At 35.1% G+C, this 27,134-nt stretch overlaps 1 protein-coding gene across 25 annotated transcripts in view; it reads left to right on the forward strand.

Moving 5' to 3' along the window:
• Window positions 1-27,134, forward strand: part of Strn-Mlck (Stretchin-Mlck) — a 227,162-nt gene that overhangs the window by 177,163 nt on the left and 22,865 nt on the right. The window contains exons 1-2 of one of the 25 annotated variants that reach the window (XM_073990042.1): window positions 20,148-20,244; window positions 20,735-21,113. The exons of 11 other annotated variants lie outside the window; for them this stretch is intronic. Coding sequence is in view for 4 of the 14 variants with exons in the window: in XM_073990033.1 (XP_073846134.1) it covers window positions 20,690-20,722 (33 nt within the window). In the remaining 10 variants the exon portion in view is untranslated. Of the gene's footprint in view, window positions 1-4,961; window positions 5,372-19,679; window positions 20,500-20,658; window positions 21,114-27,134 lie in introns of those variants that run through there. 13 more of the 25 variants (XM_073990033.1, XM_073990041.1, XM_073990029.1 and 10 more) reach the window with 13 other exon arrangements.

Consider the following 27,134-nt stretch of genomic DNA (forward strand, 5'->3'; position numbering starts at 1 on the left):
AAAGCCATCAGTTTGATGCTTCACTCTTTGGTAGAATTTTCGAACTTCATTCTGGCTCCTGTACATTTCGATTTTTTCACACACCCGCTTTTCCATTTCTCTCTTTTTCTTGCGGAAAAGACATTTCTCCTCTATCCTTTTCTCCCGATATCTCTCTCGTGCGCTTCGCGTTGCTACTGATTGTATAGTAGCCCTATATGCCGCATTTTTCTCTTCGGTAGCAGCACGACACTCCTGATCATACCATGGATTCCTTGGTAGAGGTCTCTGGTATCCAAGTATGGATTTTGCGGCTGTTTGCATGGAGTAGGCAATACTTTGCCATTGCGATGATATGTTATCGGGATGAGAAGTGCTTTGATTAAGCAATTGGGCTAGTTGTGTGGAATATGCTTTGGCTATCTGTTGTGATTGCAGCTTACCGATGTCTAACTTTCGTGTTGTTTCTGTTCGTACTTCATTTGCTACGTTTAATCGGGTGCGTACCTTTGCTGCAATTAGGTAATGGGCCGAGTCTGTGTTTGCTCCTCGGAACGAGCGCACATCCAACACGCTCGATGAATGTCTTCCATCTATCACAATGTGATCAATTTGATTTCTTGTTTTCTGATCTGGAGACAGCCAGTTGCCCTTATGGATGTCGAGATGTTTAAATCTGGCGCTGCTAACTAGCATGTTTTGGCCGCTGCGAAGTCAATCAGCCTCATACAATTGTCAGACTTTGGAGACTGAATTTTCCGACTGTTGGGCCAAAGATATTCTCCTTTCCAATTTTGGCATTAAAATCGCCTAGAATAATTTTAATGTCATGGGCAGGACAACGGTCAGATGTTTTTTCTAAGCGCACATAAAATATATCTTTGGTCTGTTCGACCTTGTCTTCAGTGGGAGCATGAGCGCAAATAAAGCTGATGTTGAAGAATTTTGCTTTTATTCGAATTGTAGCAAGTCTTTTATTCACGGGTGTGAAGCTGGAGACCAGGTGTTTTAACCTCCGACCAACTACAAAACCGCAACCAAACTCATGCTTTATGTCATGGCAGCTATAATACAGTGCGTCACCTTTAGGTGTTGTTGTGACGCCTTTCCCGTTCCATCGTATTTCCTGTATGGCAGTAATGTAGGCCTTGTACTTTTCCAGTACATCTGCCAATGCGTAAACTGCACCTTCTGTATAAAGTGTGCGAACATTCCAGGTGCAGATTCGCAGATCATGGTCCTTAAAACGTTTGTGGGGGTCGTCAACTTTAGAGGGATTTGTTTTTATACCCTCAGCATTTATGCTAACGAGGGTATATACACTTTCATACGGGCAAAATGTGCCTCATCGAAATAATGGTTTTAGACCCCAAGTATGTTTGGACGAAATGTGTTTCAGACAATTTGGAGTCGATCTAGCCATGTCCGTCCGTCTGTCTGTCTGGCTGGCTGGAGCGCACGATAACTCTCGAACGGATGAACCGATTCGGTTCGAATGTTGGCTTTCGTAATATTTTGCCCAAACTTAGTTTAAGTTCGAAGATGGGCTATATCGGTCCACTCCTTCCGGTACCTCCCACACAAGAATTCGAAAATGTTCGGAAAATTTGTGCGCACGATAACTCCTGAAGGGAGTAACCGATTTGGCCCATACTTTGCACATCCTGAAATGTGCACCAGACTTAGATAAGGTTTCAATATGGACTCAATCGGTTCACTCCTTCGGGTACCTCCCACACAAAATTTTGGAATAGTTCAGTTTAGGGCCATCTCTCGAATCGCTTTGATTTTTTGTTTTAGCAACTTGTATTCACTGCCCCTCATACGACGGTACCAGTTTCATTAGGGGCAAGTCCATACTTCCTGAGAAAATAGCATGAAAGTTGCAAAAAAAAACCCTATGACACCGTGTGAGGTGGTTGGAGTGCAAGATAACTCTAGAACGGATCTGCCGAATGGGTCCAAAATTTGGCCATAGTAATATTTTGTCCAAACATAGTTTAATTTCGAAGATAAGCCATATCGGTCCACTCCTTCAGGTACCTCCCCCACAAAAGTTCAAAAATGTTCGGAAAAATTGTTCGTACGGTAACTCTTGAAGGGAGTGGCCGAATTGGTCCATACTTTACACATCCTAATATATCTACCAGATATAGATCAGGTTCAAATATGAATTATATTTGTCCACTCCATCCTGTACCTCCCACACAAAATTTCGGATAAGTTCACTTTAAGACCTAATACCGAATCACTTTTAATTTTTGTTGAATCAACTTGCTTTCGCTGCCTCAATTACTGTGGTAAACGTTTTTTTAGGGGCAAGTCCATACTTCTTGAGCAAACAGCCCGAAAGGTGTAAAAACCCCATATGCACCATATGTAGTGGCTGGAGATCCACTTCCATAATGGTCAATGTCGATCCATTCATTTTAGTATCTCCTACGCAAAACTTTTGATCTTTAATCCTAATCAATATTTTTGTCGGTTCAAACGCCCAAAAATTTTAAAACCCCCTAAATACATACATTTTTTGGGGAAAATTTGTTTCAATATACACAGGCTGAGGGTATACATATCTCTGTCGGCAAAGCCGACTGATACTTTTTATACCCTCAGCCTTTAGGCTAAGGAGGGTATATACACTTTGATACGATGAAAATGTGTCTCATCGAAATAATGGTTTTAGACCCCAAGTATGTTTGGACGAAATGTGTTTCAGACAATTTGGAGTCGATCTAGCCATGTCCGTCCGTCTGTCTGTCCTGCTGGCTGGAGCGCACGATAACTCTCGAACGGAAGAACCGATTCGGTTCAAATTTTGGCTTTCGTAATATTTTGCCCAAACTTAGTTTAACTTCGAAGATGAGCTACATCGGTCCACTCCTTCCGATACCTCCCACACAAAAGTTCGAAAATGTTCGGAAAGTTTGTGCGCACGATAACTCTTGAAGGGAGTAACCGATTTGGTCCATACTTTGTATAGCGTAAACTTTCTACCAGAGTAATATGAGGTTTCAATATGGTCTCAATAGGTCCACTCATTCGGGTACCTCCCACACAAAATTTCGGAAAAGTTCAGTTTAGGGCCATCTCTCGAATCGCTTTGATTTTTGTTTTAGCAACTTGTATTCACTGCCCTACATACGACGGTACAAGTTTCATCAGGGGCAAGTCCATACTTCCTGAGAAAATAGCATGAAAGTTGCAGAAAAACCCCTATGACACCGTGTGAGGTGGTTGGAGCGCAAGATAACTCTCGAACGGATTCGGTCCAAAATATGGCCTTAGTAATATTTTGTCCAAATATAATTTAAGTTTGAAGATAAGCCATATCGGTCCACTCCTTCGGGTACCTTCCCCACAAAAGTTCAAAAATGTTCGGAAAAATTGTTCCTACGGTAACTCTTGAAGGGAGTGGCCGAATTGGTCTATACTTTACACATCCTAATATATCTACCAGATATAGATCAGGTTCAAATATGGACTATATTTGTCCACTCCATCCGGTGCCTCCCACACAAAATTTTCGGATAAGTTCACTTTAAGACCTGATATCGAATCACTTTGATTTTTGTTGAAGCAACTTGCATTCGATGCCTCAATTACGATATTAAAAGTTTTTTTAGGGGCAAGTCCATACTTCTTGAGCAAACAGCCCGAAGAGTGTAAAAACCCCTTATGACACCATATGTTGTGGCTGGAGATCCACTTCCATAACGGTCAATGTCGATCCATTCCTTTTAGTATCTCCTCCGCAAAACTTTTGATCTTTAATCCTAATCAACATTTTTGTCGGTTCAAACGCCCAAATTTTTTAAAACCCCCTAAATACATACGTATTTTGGGAAATTTTTTTTTTTTTTTTCAATATACACATGCTGAGGGTATACCTCTGTCGGCAAAGCCGACTGATACTTTTTTACTTGTTCTTTTGTTTTTTCATAGTAGGCTGCTTTTTCTAGGGGAGGGCTACTAACCCGGGGCCCAAACCCAAGTTTTTAACGTTCTCACGGGTGAACGCGCGGCACATGTTAGCTCACTACTTTTAACGGGTGTTAAAGGCAGCTTCCCAGGTGACACCACGGGGAGGTGGGGAGGTCAGTGGTCACTTGAGATGATAGAGAGACCAAGATAAATTCTGGACTTTGCCATGTTAAAGCCGGTCAGGACCGTTCCTTGGTATCTCTCATTCCCTACGTCATATTTTCTATGTAGTAATATATATTTTCTAAGCATAAGAAAAAACTGCAAATTCACACTTCTTCCTCACCTTGTTTGTCATTCACGACAGTGTAAACAAACCAAGAGATAAACCAAATTTATTAAACCTTGAGTCATAGTGTTAATATCATCGTCACATATCCATCGTACCACCATTCAGCCACCCCAGCACCCCATTGTTTGTATTTATTAGTTAGTTGGTCCAAGATGAAGATTACAATAAATGACAACAAATGTGTGAGAATAAATGACAAAATATGGGATAAACAGAGTGGTGCTATAGGTAGTGAGCAAGCAAGCGAGATAAACGCTTAATTTAGCCAGTCAAGTGAATAACCACAAGAGTTTATAAATAAAAATATATAAAAAATATAAATAATAATAATAGAAGTGTTTTATACAAAAAAATGCAATCAAAGACAAAAGGCAATAACCTAAAACGGCCGGTATAGACTTTCCCCTGGAAACTATATATCGTTATGATCAGGATAACAAGGATAACATGTGGGAAAAATTTCAGTCTGATATCTAGGCACAATTTATGCATACATTCAATAAAACCGTAATTTAGCAAAGTAAAGTTAAATCATTTCTATGTGTTAGTAGATCACTCCTCATATTTTCTTAGGCCATAAAACCCCACCATTAAAAATTTGCCACAAGCTGTCATTTGTTGGCTTCAATAAAAATGAAATAAAAACACATTGTGCCTAAAACCCGACTTACAAAGACGATTTTTTTATTAAACGACATTCATTCATAGTTCAAGTGTGAGAGATCTGCACTGCAACAGCAGCAGCAACAACAGAAAACCAAGACAACAACACCGAGACGTTGTCGAAAAATGAAAAAAGAAAACAAAACGCTCAACTTGGCAAAGCCCAAACAATGGCCCAACAAATGAAGCTCACAAAAAACCAAAAACAATTTTAATAAACATCATCGTGTTCGGTGAATTAGCATTTTCAAATTTCAGCGGTAGTCAGTCAGTACTAAATATTACGGTAACGTGAACGAACGGCTCGGTTCAATGTGTGTCGTCTCTTTTCGTAATAATCGATCGATAAATTAATGCAGCCACGAGAAGCTATTTACCGCATTGTAGAAAACATAATAAGAAAAAATTAAATAAATACACAACAAAATCCAACAAAAACAAAAAATGGTTAAAGTAAGATCATAATTTAAATTTCAACAGAGAACAACAAACAATTAATGATAGATAAAAAAACAGATATGTACAAAGTACATAAATTATAAAAAATACAATTATATATATTTTATATTTAAGATATCAACACTTGTCGGTGTACATTAGATTTTGTTGCTGTTTTTTTCTTTCTGTTATCAGTTATCACCATCTTTGTAGAACAATTTAAAGATTTAGATAAATGCAACAACAAGATATTGTTTTTTTTTATCAAAGGCAAACTAACGACGACCCTGTCAAAATATAATTGATCATCATCATCGCCACCATCGTCATCTTGTCATAACAAGTGCTCTATTTACCCATCCTATTGACGCTGAGAACATTCAAAGAAAGTGTTTTTTTTATTACAATAAAATTTCTCTCATTTATTGAATAAATAATAAATTTTATTCTCCCCGCGAGTGTCTTAAAACAAAATTTCAAGTGATAACACTGTACAACAGAATTTGGCACTTAAATTATTTTCAAGACGGTGATAATTCGACTTTTTAAAACGTGAAATCGTTCATAAATAGCATTAAGAAAAACTATTAATACTAAGTTTCAACAAGTAAAAAAGTATCAGTCGGCCTTCCGACATCTACCCTCAGCCTGTGTATATTGACTCTTGAGCTTTAATCCAAATATATATTTTTGTCGGCAAGTTCGTACGTCCAAAGAAGGCCACAAAATCTATAAACTTCCTCCGAACTTCGATTCGATATTGCCCAGTCATGGGCAATATCAAATCTAATACCGGCTACCCAACAAATTCCTTTTCCTCAACAATTATGTATTTCGCAGGATTATAGATTTTGTGGCCCTCTTTGGACGCACGAATTTGCCGACAAAAATATATATTTGGATTAAAGCTCAAGAGTGTGGCTGAGGAGGTACCTATGCAGAATTGCATCGGCATAGTCAATTTTGCAAGTGGATCATATTTTGGGAGTCATTCTTTTTCGATAGATAGCGCGCCCTCCAACATTTCAGTCGGTCAGCATGGTCCACTAGACCAAATATGACTTTTTGAAAGCAATGTGTTCAAAATCAGTATGAAATATTATCATTTCGGAGGGCCCCCTGTTGTAGTGCCCATCAGACAAAATGGCTTTTGGGGGCAATTTTGTCAGGAACCATGAAATTTCGCTTGGAAACTGTTATGTTGTTGTAAAAATAATACCCAAAAGAGTGGACCAATATAGTCAATCACAGATCTTGACTTAAATTGCAAACACCCTGCGTACGTCCTAGTTCTGAACAATGCTTATCTGTAATGATGTGTAATTGATCTCATTTCTACTAATATTTAGTAGTAAGGTCGACTCTGCCTGAGTATTGACAAGAAAATTGTAGCATTAAAAAGAGAAAGATTTCTTTCTTCCTTAAGGGGTTATCCCTAGTTGTGCAGACCAAAAAACTAATTTTTCATGATTTTTTTTTTTCAAAGAAACTACCAATAATTTTAAGTAGACCTTTTTTCTACCTAGAAGAGCACATCTTATACTGCTTTTGGAATTTTTGTTGTTGAAAAATATTGCATAGTCTTGTGGTAAATAACTTGCGAAACCCTTTTTCTGTAAAAGCGTTTTGCGGTCCCAACGATAGTTCGAAAACGGATGGGCCGATCTTGGTATACTTTTGTGGGCGTTTTAAAAACCTTATAATCTTGTCTTTAAGCGAAGAATTAAAAAAAACGATTTTTAAAAAATTGTGAGCTGTAAAATTCAAAATTTCGATTTTAACGAAAAAAAATTGACCGTTTTTTGTCCAAAATTCGGGCAAAAAAATTTAAAAAAAGTTTTTATGTATATAATAAGCTCTGCAAACCATATGAAGATCGGTCGATTCGTTTTCGAACTATCGTTGGCACCGACTTCAAAAATGCCATTTCGAAAAACACGCGTTTAAAGTTTCCACGCTACATACAAATCACAATAAATTGTTCCCTTCCAATGCTCATATCTCAGGCAATTTTGCTCCGATCGAGTTAAAATTTGCTATTGATGGTTGGGTTTAAAAAGTTTTTTTGTTGAAGAAGTTATTGAAAAATAACTTTGGTGGAGAATATCCACAAACAAGAAACAAGGGAACTGATAAGATCCTGTGCCGAGGATCGAAACTAGTCTTCCCTACCTTACCCCTTGGCGAACAATGTCAAACTTTTTCCACTAATAAATTAGTTGTTTTAAAATATTAAAACAACAACAATGGAATTAAGCCAGACTATTTAAAAAAAAAAACAAAATTGTAACTGCTATCCCAATAAAAAAAACTCCACAAATGATCTATCGTATATTATATATTAATTTTTATTTATTTTTAATCATTTATAAATTATTTATTAATTTTTATTATTTGTAAGTTGTTTTTTATTTATTACTTATTTGTTTTATTTATTTCTTTTATATACATATTTATTACTATTTATTTATTAGTTATTATTTATAATTTATAATTTTTTATTTATTATTTGTTTTTTTTTATTATTTATTTATTAATTTTTAGTTATTAATTTTTAATTATTAATTAGCTTTAATTTTTATAAATAAAGTGTATAAATAACTTTTATATTTTATTTGTTATTATTTCTTATTATTTATTAATTTGCATTTAATATTTATTTTCTAATATTTTGTAATTATTGTTAATTACTTTTTATTTATTATTCATTACACATTTTTTATTATTAGATTTTATATTTTATTACTAATTAATTTTTTCTTATTATTCATTTTCATTATTTATTAATTTCTATTTATTAATTAGTATTTATTAGTTTATTTATTTGTTTTTTATCGTATATTAATTTTTATTTATTTATATTTTTTATTTATTAGTTTTTATTCTATATTTATTATTTACTAATTGTTATTATTTATTTTTTATATTTTTTATATATATAATCTTTATTTTTTATGTTTATTTCATTGTTATTTATTAGCAAATTTCATTTTTCTTTATACATATAGAGTTTAGGAAATTTAATTTTCCTTTTAATTTTTTTAAATATTATTTTTTAAATTATTTATTAACTTTTGTATATTTTTTTATGTTTTATTTCCTTTTATATTCAATAATTGTTATTTAATACTCAGTTTTTACGGTTTATTAATTATTATTTATTAATTGTAATATTTTATTATTTTTATTAATTACTATAATTTATTTATGTTTATTCATTTTTATTTATTTGTTTCTTTTTTAATAAATAATTTTTATTTAATACTTATTTTTTGTATTTATTAATTATTATAAATTTATTATTTTTTATTTATTAATAAATAATTTTTATTATTATTATTAATTATTTTTATTTTTGTATTATTTAATTTTTATTTAGGGCCTGTTCATGTATGTCGGGGGGTTACCCCCTGCTTATGTATTTCGAAACGAAAATGTGTGCGCATGAAACACACCCAAACTTTAGTTTTGGAAATATTATTGCCTTTGCTTTTGCTTCAAAACAAAAAACAAATTTGAAAAACACACTCAAATTTGGTAGTGTAAGCACTGTATTTATGTACATGGAGAATGTAAAAATATATTGATATAGAAGCCTTAGAAATAATTATAATGATATTAGAAAACAATTGAAAAATAAAATATTCATTCTAGTTTGGATTGTTGGAATATAAAGAAGGATTTTATTGATCTTATAAAGCAGCGGTGGGATCCACAAAAACCAATACAATAAAAGAAGAGATTATAAATAAAAAGAAGCAAATATATTTAAATTTGTGGAATCCCTTTCTATTTGTAACCCTGATGTGGATCAGCTAACAAAAACGGAAAATTTGGGATGAAACTGGATTAAATTGATTAGTTGAAAGAATTGAATGTCGTGAATTTTAATAAACTTTGGAATTGCTGTGATGAATAGCTTTCCGGAAAATCAATATTGTGAGAAGCCTCACATCTGTAAGCTCAAAGCATGCTGAACACAGACTGGATCAACTCAATGTATCAAATCAAGATGAATTGAATCAATATGATGATGAAATTGGTTAAACATTTCAAATACGTGAGAAAAGGATTTTGAATTTTACAAACTCAAGAATAAGTTCCAGGACACAATAGAGGTATCGAAAAGGTATTTGTCATATATTTGTGATGGGTATCTCTGACCCAAGAATATTTAAATGCATTAGGTATGTATATATGTCATACAAATTGAATGTTGTGGGAAACGAAAAACTAGAAATTTTACTCTTGATATAACATCGTAGACTTGTGCTGTTATCATTCATACATTGGCTATCGCAGTTGTGTTATGGGTAATATGTTGTGGGTCAGTTGCACCTGGTATTTCCTGATTAAAATTCCCTTTGGAATAAGGTGTAGTTTTGGATGCAGCTATAGTCATAATATATGTTAGTGTCTAAGTCAGAAGGCTTTGTAAACAAAACGTTGAAGGTTAGTGGTATAAATAATGACAAGCCCTTCAAATTATTATGCTGAAAATGTTTTAAATATTTATGAAATGCCAACATTCATGATATATATTGCTACATTTTGTGGCTTATTTTTGAAAAGAAAGGCTATGTATTTTTTTATATTTGCATGAATAGATTTCGTGATATCTTCTGCTTTGGACACAATAATGTAATTGATAGCAGTAGATAAATATTTTTAATGGTAATGGTACCCCACAGTTGCGGATCATAAATGATTCGAAAATGAAATGTAGGTGGAAATACCAAAGTCGTACAACCTATATCCAATGTTTTTAGAGGGAAGAAAAGTTGTTCTCAGAATGGTAAAATAATTTATGAATGGTGACCTTATTCAAGACTCATCATCCTCGTATTCTAGCCATAATCTTTTAGTCAAAAGAAGGATGGCGAATACAGAATGGCATACATTTCAGAGATCTGAAAAGGAAAGATATTCCAATGCCGAGATGGGAAGATGAAATTGATAGATAAAAAGGCTAAAGATGTTCACTGGTCCAGTTGTGCAAGTGAATATTACCAAATCTTAGAGAATGACTACTTCTTCCAATGGCGAAATGTGGAAATGAAATTGGTAAATTAAGAGGTTGCATAGACATTCACTGGTCCAGTTGCGCAGGTGAATGATATAAATTTTGGTCACATCATGACTACTTTCCTAATAAAATTGTTTTATATCTGTTTCTCATGATTCAAAAAGAGGTGAAAGTCTTTGACGGAATAACAAGTATAAACCATCGGAAGATTAAAGTACACATATTATTATTCTTATAATAGCTAATTACCAATTTAAAAAAAATATAATATTGACCGGCAGTCCCCGTTATAAACCTTGTTTTTGTGGAAAAATGGTTTTTACTCGTTGAGTGCAGTTTACTGAAATGGACGGGAAGATATGTTCTTCGTAGAGTAGTAAGATGAGTTTTAGAATTCTACCCTGTTCAACACTCATTAAATTCGTATTCCAGTCATTTTCTTTTAGTTAAAAGAAAAATGACGAATCCAGAAAGACATAGACAAAAAGTTGTTCCATCCCGAGATGGGGAAATTAAATTGATAGATACAAATATTAATGATTTTCACTGGTCCATTTGTGCATGTGAATATATACCCAACCATGACGAAGACATAATGTCAGAAGACTGAATTTATTTGGTCATCAGGAATTTTTAAGAATGTCATTGTTTTTGTGGGATTTCGATGGAGATTAATAAACCAGTTAATGAAAATTAAAAACTTAGTATGGTCAGGTCTTGTATACAAAAATATTCATTTCATTCATTTTTAACAAGCGGGGAAGGGCATTTTTAGAACTGGGGGAGAGGTTTTGATAAATTGGTAGAAGTTATGCTGTAGATGATACTATCGAGAACAGGCCAAAATACATATAGCAAAGAACCAGGGAGGATAATTTTGAATGAGAAACTACAACTGTACAGTTCATAGAACTCGAACTGCTGTACGCATTTCTATTTTCGGCAGATGGTAATGGAGAAGTGATATATGTTCAGATTTTTTTTTTTTTGAGAATGTAATAATCGTCAAAGTTTATAGACCTTGAATTATTCATTAGTTTTTCTTTGCAGGTAGTTTTTGCCAGTGCAAGTAGTTGTTAGGAACTGTGGTTATGTCAATTTAATAATGCATTTTACGAACATTTATAATATCCTTTCATTAAGTTGAAACGAAGAATATAGAAGTACATAGATTTCCATAATCATTTTGTTAAAAGGAAGATTACATGGAATAAATATATTAAAGCGTTTAGATCAAATGATATACAATGATATGCGATACCGATGTTAGGAATGAATAATAAGTCAAAAATAAAATATTCACTGGTCTTGATTTGCAAGTGAATATAACATCATCGAAGTTGATATCAGTATTTTAAAAAGAACAGGTAGTTCTCAAATTGATTCCTTGAATTGATGCTTAATTTATATTTATACATACATATGCATTTTAAGGATGTAGAGTACTATAGAAAACCTGTGCAGATCTCTGTCAAATTAAAACTGGAATTGGAGATGCCCACGAGGACGTGTGCAAGGGAGCGTGGCCGAGCTGTAAGCACTGTATTTATGTACATGGAGAATGTAAAAATATATTGATATAGAAGCCTTAGAAATAATTATAATGATATTAGAAAACAATTGAAAAATAAAATATTCATTCTAGTTTGGATTGTTGGAATATAAAGAAGGATTTTATTGATCTTATAGTAGTTTTTCTTACGCATTCATTTTCTTATCGACATACATGACATACATTATTAATTATTTTTGTATTATTTTTAATATTTTTTTTTAATTATAATTAAAATTTTTATTTATTGTTTATCACATATTTTTTATTATTTATTAATTTTTATTTATTATTTTTTATCTCTAATCTTTATTCTAGTTTTTTATTAATTACTCATTAATAATTTTTATTATTCTTTTCTTGTTAATTTTTATATTTCACTAGGGGACCCGGCGAACTTCGTCTCGCAGTTTTTTTTTAGGTACAGAACTTGATGGCATTGGTTCAAACCTATAATAATATTATTGTCATCATCTTGTTCAATGGCAAATATTTCTTTGTTTTGAACTGTTTAGGACGATCTTTGAAGCAGATGCACATTAGACAATTGTCAATGTGCATCAATTGTTTGACGAAGATAGAAGGTACTGAGAGGCAAAATGTTTCTATTTTCTTCGACTGACAATAGCCGCGAAAAAATTAGGCAACTGTAAATGGGGACTAAGATATATTTTTTAAACAAATAACACGAAGGAATGCGATCGTAGGAATTTGAATTTAATGCTGAATATAGTGCTTATTTAAATTTGCGTTTTAATCAATTAACCTATTTTGAGCAGAGGGATCCGATCGTTATCAGGTAACCACCTTCGTCTGTTTTTTCTGACTTCTCTGTTTAACATGATCTCCCGAATTGTACATGCATTGCAAGTTCGGAATTAGATGCAATGGCTCTGGTAACACGGACAAATGCGGTAATAGAATTTTGACTGAGATTGTACTATTCAGTACTTGGTACATTGATACTTGTTCTTTGTGTGTTTAGGATGCTTGAAGTCTTCTCACATTAACACGCGACTGTTGTCGATTACTTGGTCACCCTATATTTAATTTCGACGTAAATAGCATAGTAAAATTAATATCACAAACTAATTAACGTTTAATAAGTATTTACCTACATATGTCGCCCGATAAAGAATATTTGTCAGATAATTCAAACAAAAATCTCCAGTACCCCCGATTTCTTGTTTTTTTTTTTTTCTTTCCAATTTTAAATATCATCTTTCTCGATGTACACACATACAGTATACCAACAGTACCAGTGTACATATGTATGTATTTGGCCATTTGTAATTGCCTTCTAGCTCTGCGGGAACTAAACCGATTGAATTCATACTCCTTTTCAGTGGGGCCATAATTTTTTAGTATCATGACAGGATCTGAACAGTATCAATATATCTTGTACAGCTTAAACTTTACACCGCATAAATCGGAAGTTGATCTTTCGAAGATGTTTTCACTTACATTTTAAAAGTATACATGTATGCCACGGTGCCGTGACATAACTCCCAACGGACATAACTCCCAAAACGATTTTGGGAGTTATGTCCGCCTTGGTTTGCGGACATAACTCCCAAATTTTTTGGGAGCTATGTCCGACCCCCCTTAGCGGACATAAGACCCAATGGGAGTTATGTCCGTTTTTAAAATTTAAGTGATTTTTTTAAATACAATTTTTATTTCTAATGTATTAGGAAAAATTTACTTGAGTTCTTATGCATTTTTCATTTCATAAAATAATTTATAATTGATTTAAAATTTTTAAGAAAATTAAGTACAAAATAAGTAGTTGCCATCTCAAATCGAACTATAGTCAAAATTTGCCTTCCAACCTAAACGAAAAATGCTGCCTACAGGAAAATAAAAAGTTTTTGTTAAAATTCGCAGATACTTTCTGAAAAAAGGAAAGCGCCGCTGGCGAAAATATTTTAAAAAAATCGCGCGAGTTTTTACCAAAATATTTTCACAACTTAAGAAAATATTTTTTTTTTTTGCAAAAATATTCAAATACTTTCTGAAAAACGAAAAGCGCCGCAGGCGAAAATATTTTTGAAAAAATCGCGCGATTTTTTATAAAAATATTTTCACAATTTAAGAAACACGAAAAGCGCCGCAGGCGAAAATATTTTTGAAAAAATCGCGCGATTTTTTATAAAAATATTTTCACAATTTAAGAAAATAAAAACTTTTTGTAAAAATATTCAAACACTTTCTGAAAAACGAAAAGCGCCGCAGGCGAAAATATTTTTGAAAAAAATCGCGCGATTTTTTACAAAAATATTTTCACAATTTAAGAAAATAAAAAGTTTTTGTAAAAATATTGAAATACTTTCTTAAAAACAAAAAGCGCCGCAGGCGAAAATATTTTTGAAAAAATCGCGCGATTTTTACAAAAATATTTTCACAATTTAAGAAGCACGAAAAGCGCTGCAGGCGAAAATATTTTTGAAAAAATCGCGCGATTTTTACAAAAATATTTTCACAATTAAAGAAGATAAAAAGTTTTTGTAAAAATATTCGCGATTTTTTACAAAAATATTTTCACAATTTAAGAAAATAAAAAGTTTTTGTAAAAGTAATTTAAGAAGATAAAAAGTGTTTGTACAAATATTCAAATACTTTCTGAAAAACGAAAATATTTTTGAATAAATAACTTCTCCTAACTGCTACTTACATCATTTCGGGCATAATTTCGTTTTTAACTAATTTTATGAAATCAGGAGGATTTTGTTGATACTTCAGTATTGGTTGGCACTTAGGCCTTCTCAAATGTATAATTCCGCTTACATTCTAACTTCTACTCTAAAATTTAAAAAAAAAAGTATAACTATAAATTTCTAAATTAAGCAAAGAAACAATTTATAAATTAAGAAAAAATCGTTGGGAGTTATGTCCGCAATTTTTTTGGGTGTTATGTCCGCTTTGCTTCACGGACATAACTCCCAACGAATTTTGGGAGTAATGTCCGCAAAGGGCAGCGGACATAACGCCCAAAATCATTTTGGGAGTTATGTCCGTGGGAGTTATGTCCGGGCACCGTATGCCACAACCTCACTTGTAATGAAATTACCTCGGAGCTCTTGATTTTTCAAATAACCCACCAATTTTGTGGATCAAAACTGCGTTTCGGCGTTATTATCTTCATCTTTTCAATCGGAATCTGATCAAAATCACCACTAATCTTTACAAACTCTAAACTAAGCCCTTTTCTTTTAAAAATTTTTCGCTGTTAATTTCTTAAAAAGACGCTTGAAAATAAATAAAAAACGATTTGATTGTGAATAAAAATTTCTATACAACTTTCAAAAATTAACAAAACAGAGGCGTACTATGGAGCCTCACAGTTGGTGCATATACAATTTTCGCCAAAAACTGTCAAAATGAGTGTCAAGGTATACTCCAAACTCGAAGCTCGATAGAAATTTGTGGAAAAATTTACTTTCTTGAAAAAATATTTTTGCAAATTTTTCGCAAATTTTCGCGATTTTTTAGGTTTTATCCTTTTCTGCCATGAGACCATTCCGAATTGGTGCGAATTGCCAAAATCTGTTCAGCCGTTCTTGAGTTATAAGCGTAGTAACTAACATCATCCTTTTTTATATATATAGATTACTAATTAATGTTTTTTATTAATTCATATTTATTATTAGTGAATTCTTATTTATTTGTTTTTATTACTTATTAATTTTTATTTTTATTTTCTATTTATTATTTATTACTTATTTGTTATGTATCAATTTTTATATTTTATTATTTATTAATTTTTATTTAATCTTTATTTTTTATTACTTATTTTTATTTTTTTGTTATTTATTAGTTAATTGATCTTTACTAATTTTTAATTGTTATTCATTTTTTTACTATTTATTAATTTTTATATTTTATAAATTTACTTACTTAGCTGGCCCATTACAGAACATTTGTTCCATAGGCCGAACTAAGAAAATATCTCCATTTCTCTCTATTTGTTGCTTCGCACTCTGGAATACCGCGCCTTCTCATCTCATCATCCACTTGTTTGCGCCATCTATTCCGTGGCTTGCCAAATTTGCGTGCACCGCCAAGCGGTCTGTATTTATACGCCTTTTTAGCGGGTTCATCATCGCTCATTCTTATTATATGGCCTAGCCAACGCAATCGCTGCATCTCGATACGTTTAACAATATTGATGTCGTTGTATAGCAGATACAGCTCGTGGTTCATATCACGTCGATATTCACCGTCAACGCAGATCGGTCCGTAGCTCTTTTGAAGAATTTTTCTCTCAAACACGCCAAGCACTGCCTTATTTGCTTGCGAGAATACCCAGGCTTCGGAAACATACATCAGCACGAGTAGTATCAGTGTTTTGTAAAGCCTTATTTTTGTTTGACGAGTTGTGGCTTTCTTTTTGAAGTGATTACTTAAGCCAAAGTAGCATATGTTGGCCAATACAATTCTTTTTTTTTATTGGTGCAGATTGTGCCACTTCTTTTGACATTTGCCTCTCGTATAACCTTTTCCAGAAGGATGTTGAAGAGATCACAAGAAAGGCTGTCTCCTTGTCTGAAACCTCTTTTGGTACCAAACTCTTCGGAGAGGTTCTTTCCTATTTTAACTGAGGACCTCGTGTCAGTTAAAGTGATTTTACAAAGCCGGATGAGCTTTGCGGGAATACCAAATTCAGACATGGCTTGGAATACCTTTGAACTTAGTTAGAGCATACAGTCTTATCTCCCTTCTTGTGAACGGGGCACAGGATACTCAGGTTCTAATCGTTGGGTACTCGTTCTTCCTGCCAGATGGTACTAACTAGCTGATGAATACACTTTATCAGCGTGTCGCCTCCGGTTTTGAACAGCTCGGCTGGTAAGCCATCGGCCCCTGCTGCCTTATTATTCTTCAGCCGATTTATTGCTGTCCTTACCTCATCTTGGCTGGGCGGTATACATTCAATACCATCTTCTGGGATTGGGACTGTGGTATCTTCGTCGTCTTCGCTGCTATTGGATACCAACAGTTTTGAAAAATGTTCTTTCCATATCCTGAGCACACTATTTATTATTATTACCTTGTTGGTCTCTACAGGAGGATGTGCCTGTACCAAAGCCATCAGTTTGATGCTTGACTTTTTGGTAGAATTTTCGGACTTCATTCTGGTTCCTGTACATCTCGATTTTCTCACACTCCCGCTTTTCCATCTCTCTCTTTTTCCTGCGGAAAAGACGTTTCTCCTCTCTCCTTTTCTCCCTGTATCTCTCTCGTGAGCAACGCGTTGCTACGGATTGTAAAGTAGTCCTATATGCCGCATTTTTCTCTTCGGTAGCAGCACGAAACTCCCGATCATACCATGGATTCCTTGGTGGAGGTCTCTGGTATCCAAGCACTGATTATGCGGCTGTTTGCATGGAGTGGGCAATGCTTTGCCATTGCGCTGATATGTTATCGGGATGAGGAGTGCTTTGATTAAGCAATTGGGCTAATTGAGTGGAATATGCTGTGGCTATCTGTTGTGATTGCAGCTTACCGATGTCTAACTTTCGTGTTGTGTCTGTTCGTACTTTGTTTGCTACGTTTAAGCGGGTGCGTACCTTTGCTGCAACAAGGTAGTGGTCAGAATCAATGTTTGCGCCTCGGAACGATCGTACATCCAACACGCTCGATGAATGTCTTCCATCTATCACAACATGATCAATTTGATTTCTTGTTTTCTGATCTGGAGACAGACAGGTGCCCTTATGAATATCGAGATGATTAAATCTGGTACTTCTAACTACCATGTTTTTTGCAGCTGCAAAGTCTATCAGCCTCATACCATTGTCAGATGTTTCACTGTGGAGACTGAATTTCCCGGCTGTTGGGCCAAAAAAATTCTCCTTTCCAATTTTGGCGTTAAAATCGCCTAGAATGATTTTAATGTCATGGGCAGGGCAACGGTCATATGTTTCTTCTAAGCGCTCGTAAAATATATCTTTGGTCTGTTCGTCCTTTTCTTCAGTGGGAGCATGAGCGCAAATAAAGCTGATGTTGAAGAATTTAGCTTTTATTCGAATTGCAGCAAGTCTTTCATTCACTGGAGTGAAGCTGGATACCAGATGTTTTAGTCTCCGACTAACTACAAATCCGCAACCAAAGTCATGCTTTACGTCATGGCAGCTATAATACAGTGCGTCACCTGTAGGTGTTGTTGTGACGCCTTTCCCATTCCATCGTATTTCCTCTACGGCAGTAATATCGGCCTTGTACTTTTCAAGTACGTCTGCCAATGCGTAAAATGCACCTTCTCTGTAAAGAGTGCGAACATTCCAGGTGTAGACTCGCAGATCATGGTCCTTAAAACGTTTGCGGGGTTCGTCAACTTTAGAGGGGTTTGTTTTTCTTTTCTTTCGTTTTTTTTCATAGTGGGCTGTTTTTTCTAGGGGAGGGTTACTAACTCGACGCCCAAACCCAAGTTTGTAACGTCCTAGATAAATCCTGGGTTTTGCCATGTTAAAACCGGTCAGGACCGTTCCTTGGTATCTTCCATCCCCTACGTCACCCCTTTATTTATTTGTTATTTATTAGTTAATTGATCTCTATTAATTTTTAATTATTATTCATTTTATTATTATTTATTAATGCTTCTATTTTATAAATTTGTATTTATTAATTTTTATTTATTATTATACTATTTTTTATTATTAATTAATTTTTGTTTATTAATTTTTAATTATTATTAATTTATTATTTTTATTTATTATCAATTATTTTTTATTTATTACTAATTAAATTTTATTTTAGTATTATTTATAAATTTTTATTATATTTATATTTTTTAATAATTTTTATTTTTATTTAATATATATATATTCTAATTTTTATATATTCTAATTTGTTATTAATTTGTACATATTCATTTTTATTATTCTTTAATATTATTACTTTATTATTAATTTACTTTTTTATTATTCATTTTTATTAATAGTTAATTTGTATTTTTATTTTTTTTTTGTTTTTTATTTTTTTTTTTTTTTGTTTTTTATTATGTTTGTTTTTTATTATTTATTATTTATAAAATGTTATATTTTTAATTAAATATTTATTATTTATTAATTATTGTAAATTGTTTCTTTAGTATTTTTTATGATTTATTGTTTATGTATTAAAAATTATATTTTATTATTTTTATTTAATTAATTAATATTTATTATAATATTTTTAATAATATTTATAAATTTTTAATCATTATTTCTTATTATTTTTATTCCTTATTTTTTAATAATTATTTTTTAATGTTAATTAATAGTCCATAGATTTTTATTTATAAATATTTATTTAATAATTGTAATTGTTCCACAAACATCCCAGAAGGGACAAGGGAGACTTCTCTCATTTATTTATAAATTATAAACTTTTATTTACTATTTTTTATTTATTATTATCATTAATATTATTATTATTATCATTATTATTATTATCATAATTATTATTATTATTATTATTATCATAATTATAATTATCATAATTATTATTATTATAATTATAATTATTATCATTATTATTATTATTATTATTATTTTATTATTATTATCATTAATAATAATAACAACATATCATAATTATTATTATAATTATAATTATTATTATTATAATTATTATTATTATAATTATTACTATTATTTATTATTTTTTTCTTGGATTACAATTAACGAATTCTACATGATATATTTTTGGTATTTTTTATTATTTTTGGGGTTCACTGGGTTCAACCGCACAAATATCATCAGACCAGGAAACGTGGATTTTTTTAAAGGTGATCTTCTCAACGACCATCAGGCCAAGAAACCTGGATTTGTTAATAAAAATTTACCTTTATTTCCAATTCGATTTTAAGCCACTGGCTAAACAATTGTTATACAGTGTAAAACTAAAAAAAATACCTTTGAAAACCTCTCAAAAGTTAGACCACTCTCACAAAGGGGAGAATAACTGTTTTTCCCACGTTCTTATACATATTCGGATCACCGCCAACCAATATAAACAGAGAATAATTCTTAACAGTTCAACACGAAGCTCTTGGTGCCATATAAATCCCAGTCACATGAAGTGAGTAGTCGTGTAATTTAAGTTTGGAAAAAATATTCTACAAAGAGATAGTATAGTGGCAAGCAGAACAGCTACGCTGTTCCTGTTTGATCGTAGTCATCGCTCATTCGTTCGTTATTAAATTCAGCATGTAATTGATTTTTAAATTTAGTTCGCCGCCAATTTCTCAAACGTTCAGTGTTCTAATTGTTTAGTGACGAAGTGCGCGGTGTTTGTTGTAGGCCCAGCCAATCAAAACAGAAAAAGGCAAAGCGACGGCCAACAGGAAAATAAGAAAAGAAAACTAAATTCAAATTTATTTAACAATTATTTTTGTGAGTTTTTTTTGTTGTTGTACGTAATGTTGTGAAATTTTATATTGGTTTTAATATTTTTTATTTTCGTTGTTGGGATTTGTTTTGCCCTGCTGCCCCTTTTATTTTCATTTTGCAAACCGGGGACGGGACGTTTTCCTTCCTTTTCATTGTGCGCTATCGAATTTCGTACATAAGTATCGTTGTGGTATAATTTTTGTTTTTGTGTACACACGTTTGTTTTTGTTGTTTAAAAAAAAATAAATAAATGTTAAAACGAATGAATTTTTCGGTGTTTAATTAAAAAAATGTGTATTTTAACAAAATATGTGGAATGTGCTGAAAAATAAATAAAAACGATACAAAGTTGACAAATAATCCATTTTTAATTGAGCATAATGGATATTACGCACACATTTTCATATGTACTCGTATGTGTGTAGCTTTCTTTTGTGAATTAAAAAAGGAAACAAAAAAATAAAAGCCGTCGGTTATTTCTGCTAATGCTAATGGATTAAAAAGGATTGCCAATATTTTCTATGTGAAATCCCAAATCTAAAATCCGCGGGGGAAAATACAAACAAATTTATAAATATGTACTTACATGCAAACAAAATCAGAGTACCGTGTCAATTCTGAAAAGAAAAAAAAACATAGATAATTTGTTTCTGTCAAAAATAGATGTATGTAGTTTGGTATAAACAATCCGCAGTGGTTCCATGAGTGGGGAAAGGTGTAAAAAGTAAAAAAGTATCAGTCGGCTTTGCCGACAGAGATATACCCTCAGCCTGTGTATATTGAAACAATTTTTTCCCAAAAAACGTATGTATTTAGGGGGTTTTAAAAGTTTTGGGCGTTTGAACCGACAAAAATGTTGATTAGGATTAAAGATCATAAGTTTTGCGGAGGAGATAATAAAAGGAATGGATTGACATTGACCATTATGGAAGTGGATCTCCAGCCATTACATATGGTACCATAGGGGGTTTTTGCACACTTCGGGCTGTTTGCACAAAAAGTATGGACTTGCCCCTGAAAAAAATTTTACCATCGTAAGTGAGCCAGCGAATGCAAGTTGCTTCAACAAAAATCAAAGTGATTCGATTGCAGGCCTTAAAGTGAACTTATCCGAAATTTTGTGTGGGAGGTACCGGATGGAGTGGACAAGCATAGTCCATATTTGAACCTGATCTATATCTGGTAGATATATGATGATGTGTAAAGTATAGACCAATTCGGCCACTCCCTTCAAGAGTTACCGTACGAACAATTTTTCCGAACATTTTTGAACTTTTGTGGGGGAGGTACCTGAAGGAGTCTACCGATATTGCTTATCTTCAAACTTAAACTATGTTTGAACAAAATATTACTAAGACCATATTTTGGACCGAATCGGCAGATTTGTTCGAGAGTTATCTTGCGCTCCAACCACCTCACAGGTGTCATAAGGGTTTTTGCAACTTTCTGGCTATTTTCTCAGGAAGTATGGACTTGCCCCTGATGAAACTTGTACCGTCGTATGGAGGGCAGTGAATATAAGTTGCTAAAACAAAAATCAAAGCGATTCGAGAGATGGCTCTAAACTGAACTTTTGTGTCTGTGTGGGAGGTACCCGAAGGAGTGGACCTATTGAGACCATATTGGAACCTCATATTACTCTGGTAGAAAGTTTACGCTAGACAAAGTATGGACCAAATCGGTAACTCCCTTCAAGAGTTATCGTGCGCACAAACTTTCCGAACATTTTCGAATTTTTGTGGGGGAGGTACAGGAAGGAGTGGACCGATGTAGCTCATCTTCGAACTTAAACTAAGTTTGGGCAAAATATTACGAAAGCCAAAATTTAAACCCAATCGGTTCATCCGTTCGAGAGTTATCGTTCGCTCCAGCCAGCAGGACAGACAGACAGACGGACGGACATGGCTAGATCGATTCAAAATTGTCTGAAACACATTTCGTCCAAACATACTTGGGGTCTAAAACCATTATTTCGATGTGACACATTTCGCCCGTATAATATAGGTTGGTATAAACAATGCACAGTGGTACCAAGAGTTGCGAAAGGTGCAACAAAAATATGTACACTATGCAGCTGATCGATCTAATTTTTTTCTGCAGAGTTTCAGAGTTAATAAAAAAACACTAGGACACGAAGCCTACAAACAGTTTTGAAAACAGGATCGTATTTTGAAATAGCTCAAAAATACATATTTGGCTGATTTTGGGGCCTACATACTTACTTACTTAGCTGGCCCATTACAGAACATTTGTTCCATAGACCGAACTAAGAAAAGATTTCCAATTCTCTCTGCTTAGTGCTTCGCCGCGCCTTGTTTGCGCCATCTATTCGTTGGACTGCCAATTCTGCGTGCACCGCCATGTGGCTCGAATTTATATGCCTTTTTAGCGGGTTCATCATCGCTCATTCTTATTATATGGCCTAGCCAACCTAATCGCTGCATCTCGATACGTTTAACTATATTGATGTCGTTGTATAGCAGATGCAGCTCGTGGTTCATAGGACGTCGATATCCACCGCCAACACAGATCGGTCCGTAGATCTTTCGAAGGATTTATCTCTCAAATACGCCAAGCACTGCCTTATCTGCTTGCGCAAGTGCCCAGGCTACCGAACCATACATCAGCACGGGTAGTTTCAGTGTTTTGTAAAGCGTTATTTTTGTTTGACGAGATGTGACTTTGTGACTTTTTTTAAACAGCTTACTTAAGCCAAAGTAGCATCTGTTGGCCAATACAATTCTTCTTTTTATTTCACAACTGATGTCGTTTGTTGTGTTTACTGCGCTGCCGAGGTATACAAAGTCTTTTACTACCTCAAAATTATAGAAACCAACTTCGCATTGCGGGTCGACACCATCAGCTTGGCCTTCTCGCCGTTTACCGCCAAACCCACTTTAGCAGATTCTCCTTCGACCTTCATAAGGTATCGGTTACTTCTTTTACTGATCGTCCCATGATGTCTATATCATCAGCATAAGCAAGTAACATGTGGCTATTGGTGTAGATTGTGCCACTTCTTTTGACGTTTGCCTCTCGTATAACCTTTTCTAGCAGGATGTTGAGAAGATCACACGAAAAGCTGTCTCCTTGCCTGAAACCTCTTTTGGTACAAAACTCTTCGGAGAGGTTCTTTCCTATTTTAACTGAAGATCTTGTGTCAGTTAGAGTCATTTTATAAAGCCGAATGAACTTTGCGGGGATACCAAATTCAGGCATGGCTTGGAATACCTTTGAACGTAGCGGGCTGTCGAAGGCTGCTTTATAATCGACAAAAAGGTGGTAGGTGTCGATCTGCATCTCTTGGGTCTTCTCCAGGATTTGCCAGAGGGTAAATATCTGGTAGGGTGCCACCGTGGTGCAATGGTATGCACACCCGCCTTACACACATAAGGTCGTGGGTTCGATTCCCCGGCCAGGCAACATCAAAACACCTTTCAACGGTGGCAAAATACCTCTCAGTAATGTTGGCGACATTTCCTGAGTATTTCAGCAATGTAAAACTTCTCTTCAAAAGTGGTGTCTTAGACACGCCGTTCGGACTCGGCGATTAACTGTAGGTCCCATATCATTGAGCTAATATGAATCGGGGTACAGACAGAAGTCTCCCTTGTCCCTTATGGGATGTTTGTGGAACAATTATGTAAATATCTGGTCAATGGTGGACTTGCCAGGTCTAAAGCCGCATTGGTATGGTCCAATTATTTCGTTGACCATGGGATTTAGTCGTTCGCACAATATCCCTGACACTATCTTGTAGGCGATAGGGAGAAGACTTATGCCCCTATAGTTGGAGCATAAAGTCGTATCTCATTTCTTATGGACGGGACACAGGATGGTCAGTTTCCAATCGTCGGGTACGCGTTCTTCCTGCCAGATGGAGCTAACTAGCTGATGCATACACCTTATCAGCGTGTCGCCTCTGGTTTTACACAGCTCGGCTGGAAGGTCATCAGCTCCTGCTGCCTTATTATTCTACAGCCGGTTTATTGCTGTCTTTACCTCATCTTGGCCGGGTGGTATACATTCAATACCATCTTCTGGGATTGGGACTGTGGTATCTTCGTCGTCTTCGCTACTATTGGATACCAACAGTTTGGAAAAATGTTCTTTCCATATCCTTAGCACACTACCTGTATCAGTTACCAGATTACCTTGCTGGTCTCTACAGGAGGATGTGCCAGTTCCAAAGCCATCAGCTTGATGTTTCATTCTTTGGTAGAATTTTTGGACTTCATTCTGTCTCCTGTACATCTCGATTTGTCCACACTCCCGCTTTTCCATCTCTCTCTTGCGGAAAAGACGTTTCTCTTCTCTCCTTTTTTCCCGATATCTCTCTCGTGCGCTACGCGTTGCTAGTGATTGTAAAGTAGTCCTATATGCCGCATTTTTCTCTTCGGTAGCAGCACGACACTCCTGGTCATACCATGGATTCCTTGGTGGAGGTCTCTGGTATCCAAGTACTGATTTTGCGGCTGTTTGCATGGAGTGGGCAATGTTTTGCCATTGTCCTGCTATGTTATCGGGACGAGGAGTGTTTTGATTAAACAGTTGGGCCAGTTGAGTGGAATATGCTGTGGCTATCTGTTGTGATTGCAGCTTACCGATGTCAACTTCCATGTTGTGTCTGTTCGCACTTTGTTTGCTACGTTTAATCTGGTACGTACCTTTGATGCAACAAGGTAGTGGTCCGAGTCTATGTTTGATGCATGTCTTCCATCTATCACAACGTGATCAATTTGATTTCTTGTTCTTTGATCTGGCGACAGCGAGCCTGCAAAGTCTATCAGCCTTATACCATTGTCAGATGTTTCACTGTGGAGACTGAATTTCCCGACTGCTGATATTCCCCTTTCCAATTTTGACATTAAAATCGCCTAGTATAATTTTAATGTCATGGGCAGGGCAACGGTCATAAGTTTCTTCTAAGCGCTCGTAAAATATACCCTTGGTCTGTTCGTCCTTGTCTGCAGTGGGATCATGAGCCCAAATAAACTGATGTTGAAGAATTTTGCTTTTAATCGAATTGCAGCGAGTCTATCATTCACTGGGGTGAAGCTGGAGACCAGGTGTTTTAACTTCCGACCAACTACAAATCCGCAACCAAACTCATGCATTGTGTGATGGCAGCTATAATACAGTGCGTCACCTTTAGGTGTTGTTGTGACGCCTTTACCGTTCCATCGTATTTCCTGTATGGCAGTAATGTCGGCCTTGTACTTTTCAAGTACATCTGCCAATGCGTAAACTGCGCCTTCTCTATAAAGTGTGCGAAGATTCCAGGTGCAGATTCGTAGATCATGGTCCTTAAAACGTTTGCTGGGGTCGTCACCTTTGGAGGGGTTTGTTTTTCTTTTCTTTCGTTTTTTCATAGTAAGCTGTTTTTGCCAAGGGAGGGTTACAAACACGACACCCAAACCCAAGTTTTTAATGTTCTTATGGGTGAACGCGCGGCACATTTTAACGGGTGTTAAAGGCAGTTCCCCAGGTGACACCACGGGGAGTTCAGTGTCCACTTGAGATCAAAGAGGGACCAAGATAAATCCTGGGCTTTGCCATGTTAAAGCCGGTCAGGACCGTTCCTTGGTATCTTCCATCCCATACGTCACCCAAATTACCACCGAAAAGGCTAAAATTTGGTATTTCGACTTAGTTGAGGGTATAAAACTTTCCACTTGAAATTTGTTGGAGTAGATTCACGTTTTTATATAGCCCCCCATAGAACGGTACCTTCCGATTTTCGGCATTTTGAAGGTGGAGGCCTGAATATCCCACTTCGTTGGTGGTATAAAACTTTCCACCTGAAATTTGTCGGTGCAGGTATTTGAAGGTTGTGTATTTTGAAGGTTGAAGGTTGTGGGGCAAAAAACTTTCCACCTGAAATTTGTTGGGATAGATCCACGCCTTTATATAGCCCCCATAGAACGGCACCTCCCGATTTTCCGTATTTTGAAGGTTGCCGCGAAATCCGCCTGTACGATTCACTTTTGCTGAGACCCTTGCCGGGCTTCTGGGCTAGTGAAACAACCCTGCCCATTTTCCAGACTTCGGGAGCAATAAGGGTGGCTAGCGACAGGTTTTGAACTTTAGTGAGATACTTCACTCCCGGCTCATCCAGCTGTTTCAGGGCCCAACGCTTTGGATGTTTGAGCGTTCCTGATGGCATTCGCAACATCATCCATTGTAAACTGTGGTGGTTCATCTTCGACAGGAAGAGATCTAATGCGACGTAACACTCTTCTCTTCGCACTGTCACTCTCGGGGTGCTCGATAAACAGTCGATTGAAATAACTTGCACACCTCTTCGGGTCAGTCAACGTAACGTCGCCTAACGTGACTGAGGTCCTGTCATCCCTCCTTCCGGGGTTCGAGAGTGACTTAACCATTGTCCACAATTTACTTATACCTGCTCCAATGTTGCAACTCTTCAGATGATTTAACCACTTGTTCCGCTTATGTTCGCCGACCAGCCTGTTAACTTCCTGTGTCAGCTCCCTGACTGTGGGGTCGTCGTGGTTGGTTCGACGAAGCTCGTCACGCTTATTTGCTTATCCCGTCGCCTCTGCTGGGAAATTTGGTCTTACTTTGGGTATTCGACCAGCAGGTATATGGTGAGCGGCTGCTTTTTTCCGCTTTCCGCTACCCGAATATCAGAAGGATTGGGCAGTTCTCTGAAGCGGTGATTGGTGAACTCTCTGATTGACGAATCTACGGCGTTCAGAGGAGATGAAATCGGGTGGTCTATTAATGAAGACAATTATGGGTAGATGGTCTGATCCAAGGGAAATGACGGGTTGCGTCATTTGTAACGTCATTTGTCAGACC

This window comes from Musca autumnalis, unplaced genomic scaffold (assembly GCF_047663935.1).
Source record: "Musca autumnalis isolate F117 unplaced genomic scaffold, ASM4766393v1 scaffold_5, whole genome shotgun sequence".
NCBI classification, from domain to species: Eukaryota; Metazoa; Arthropoda; class Insecta; order Diptera; family Muscidae; genus Musca; species Musca autumnalis.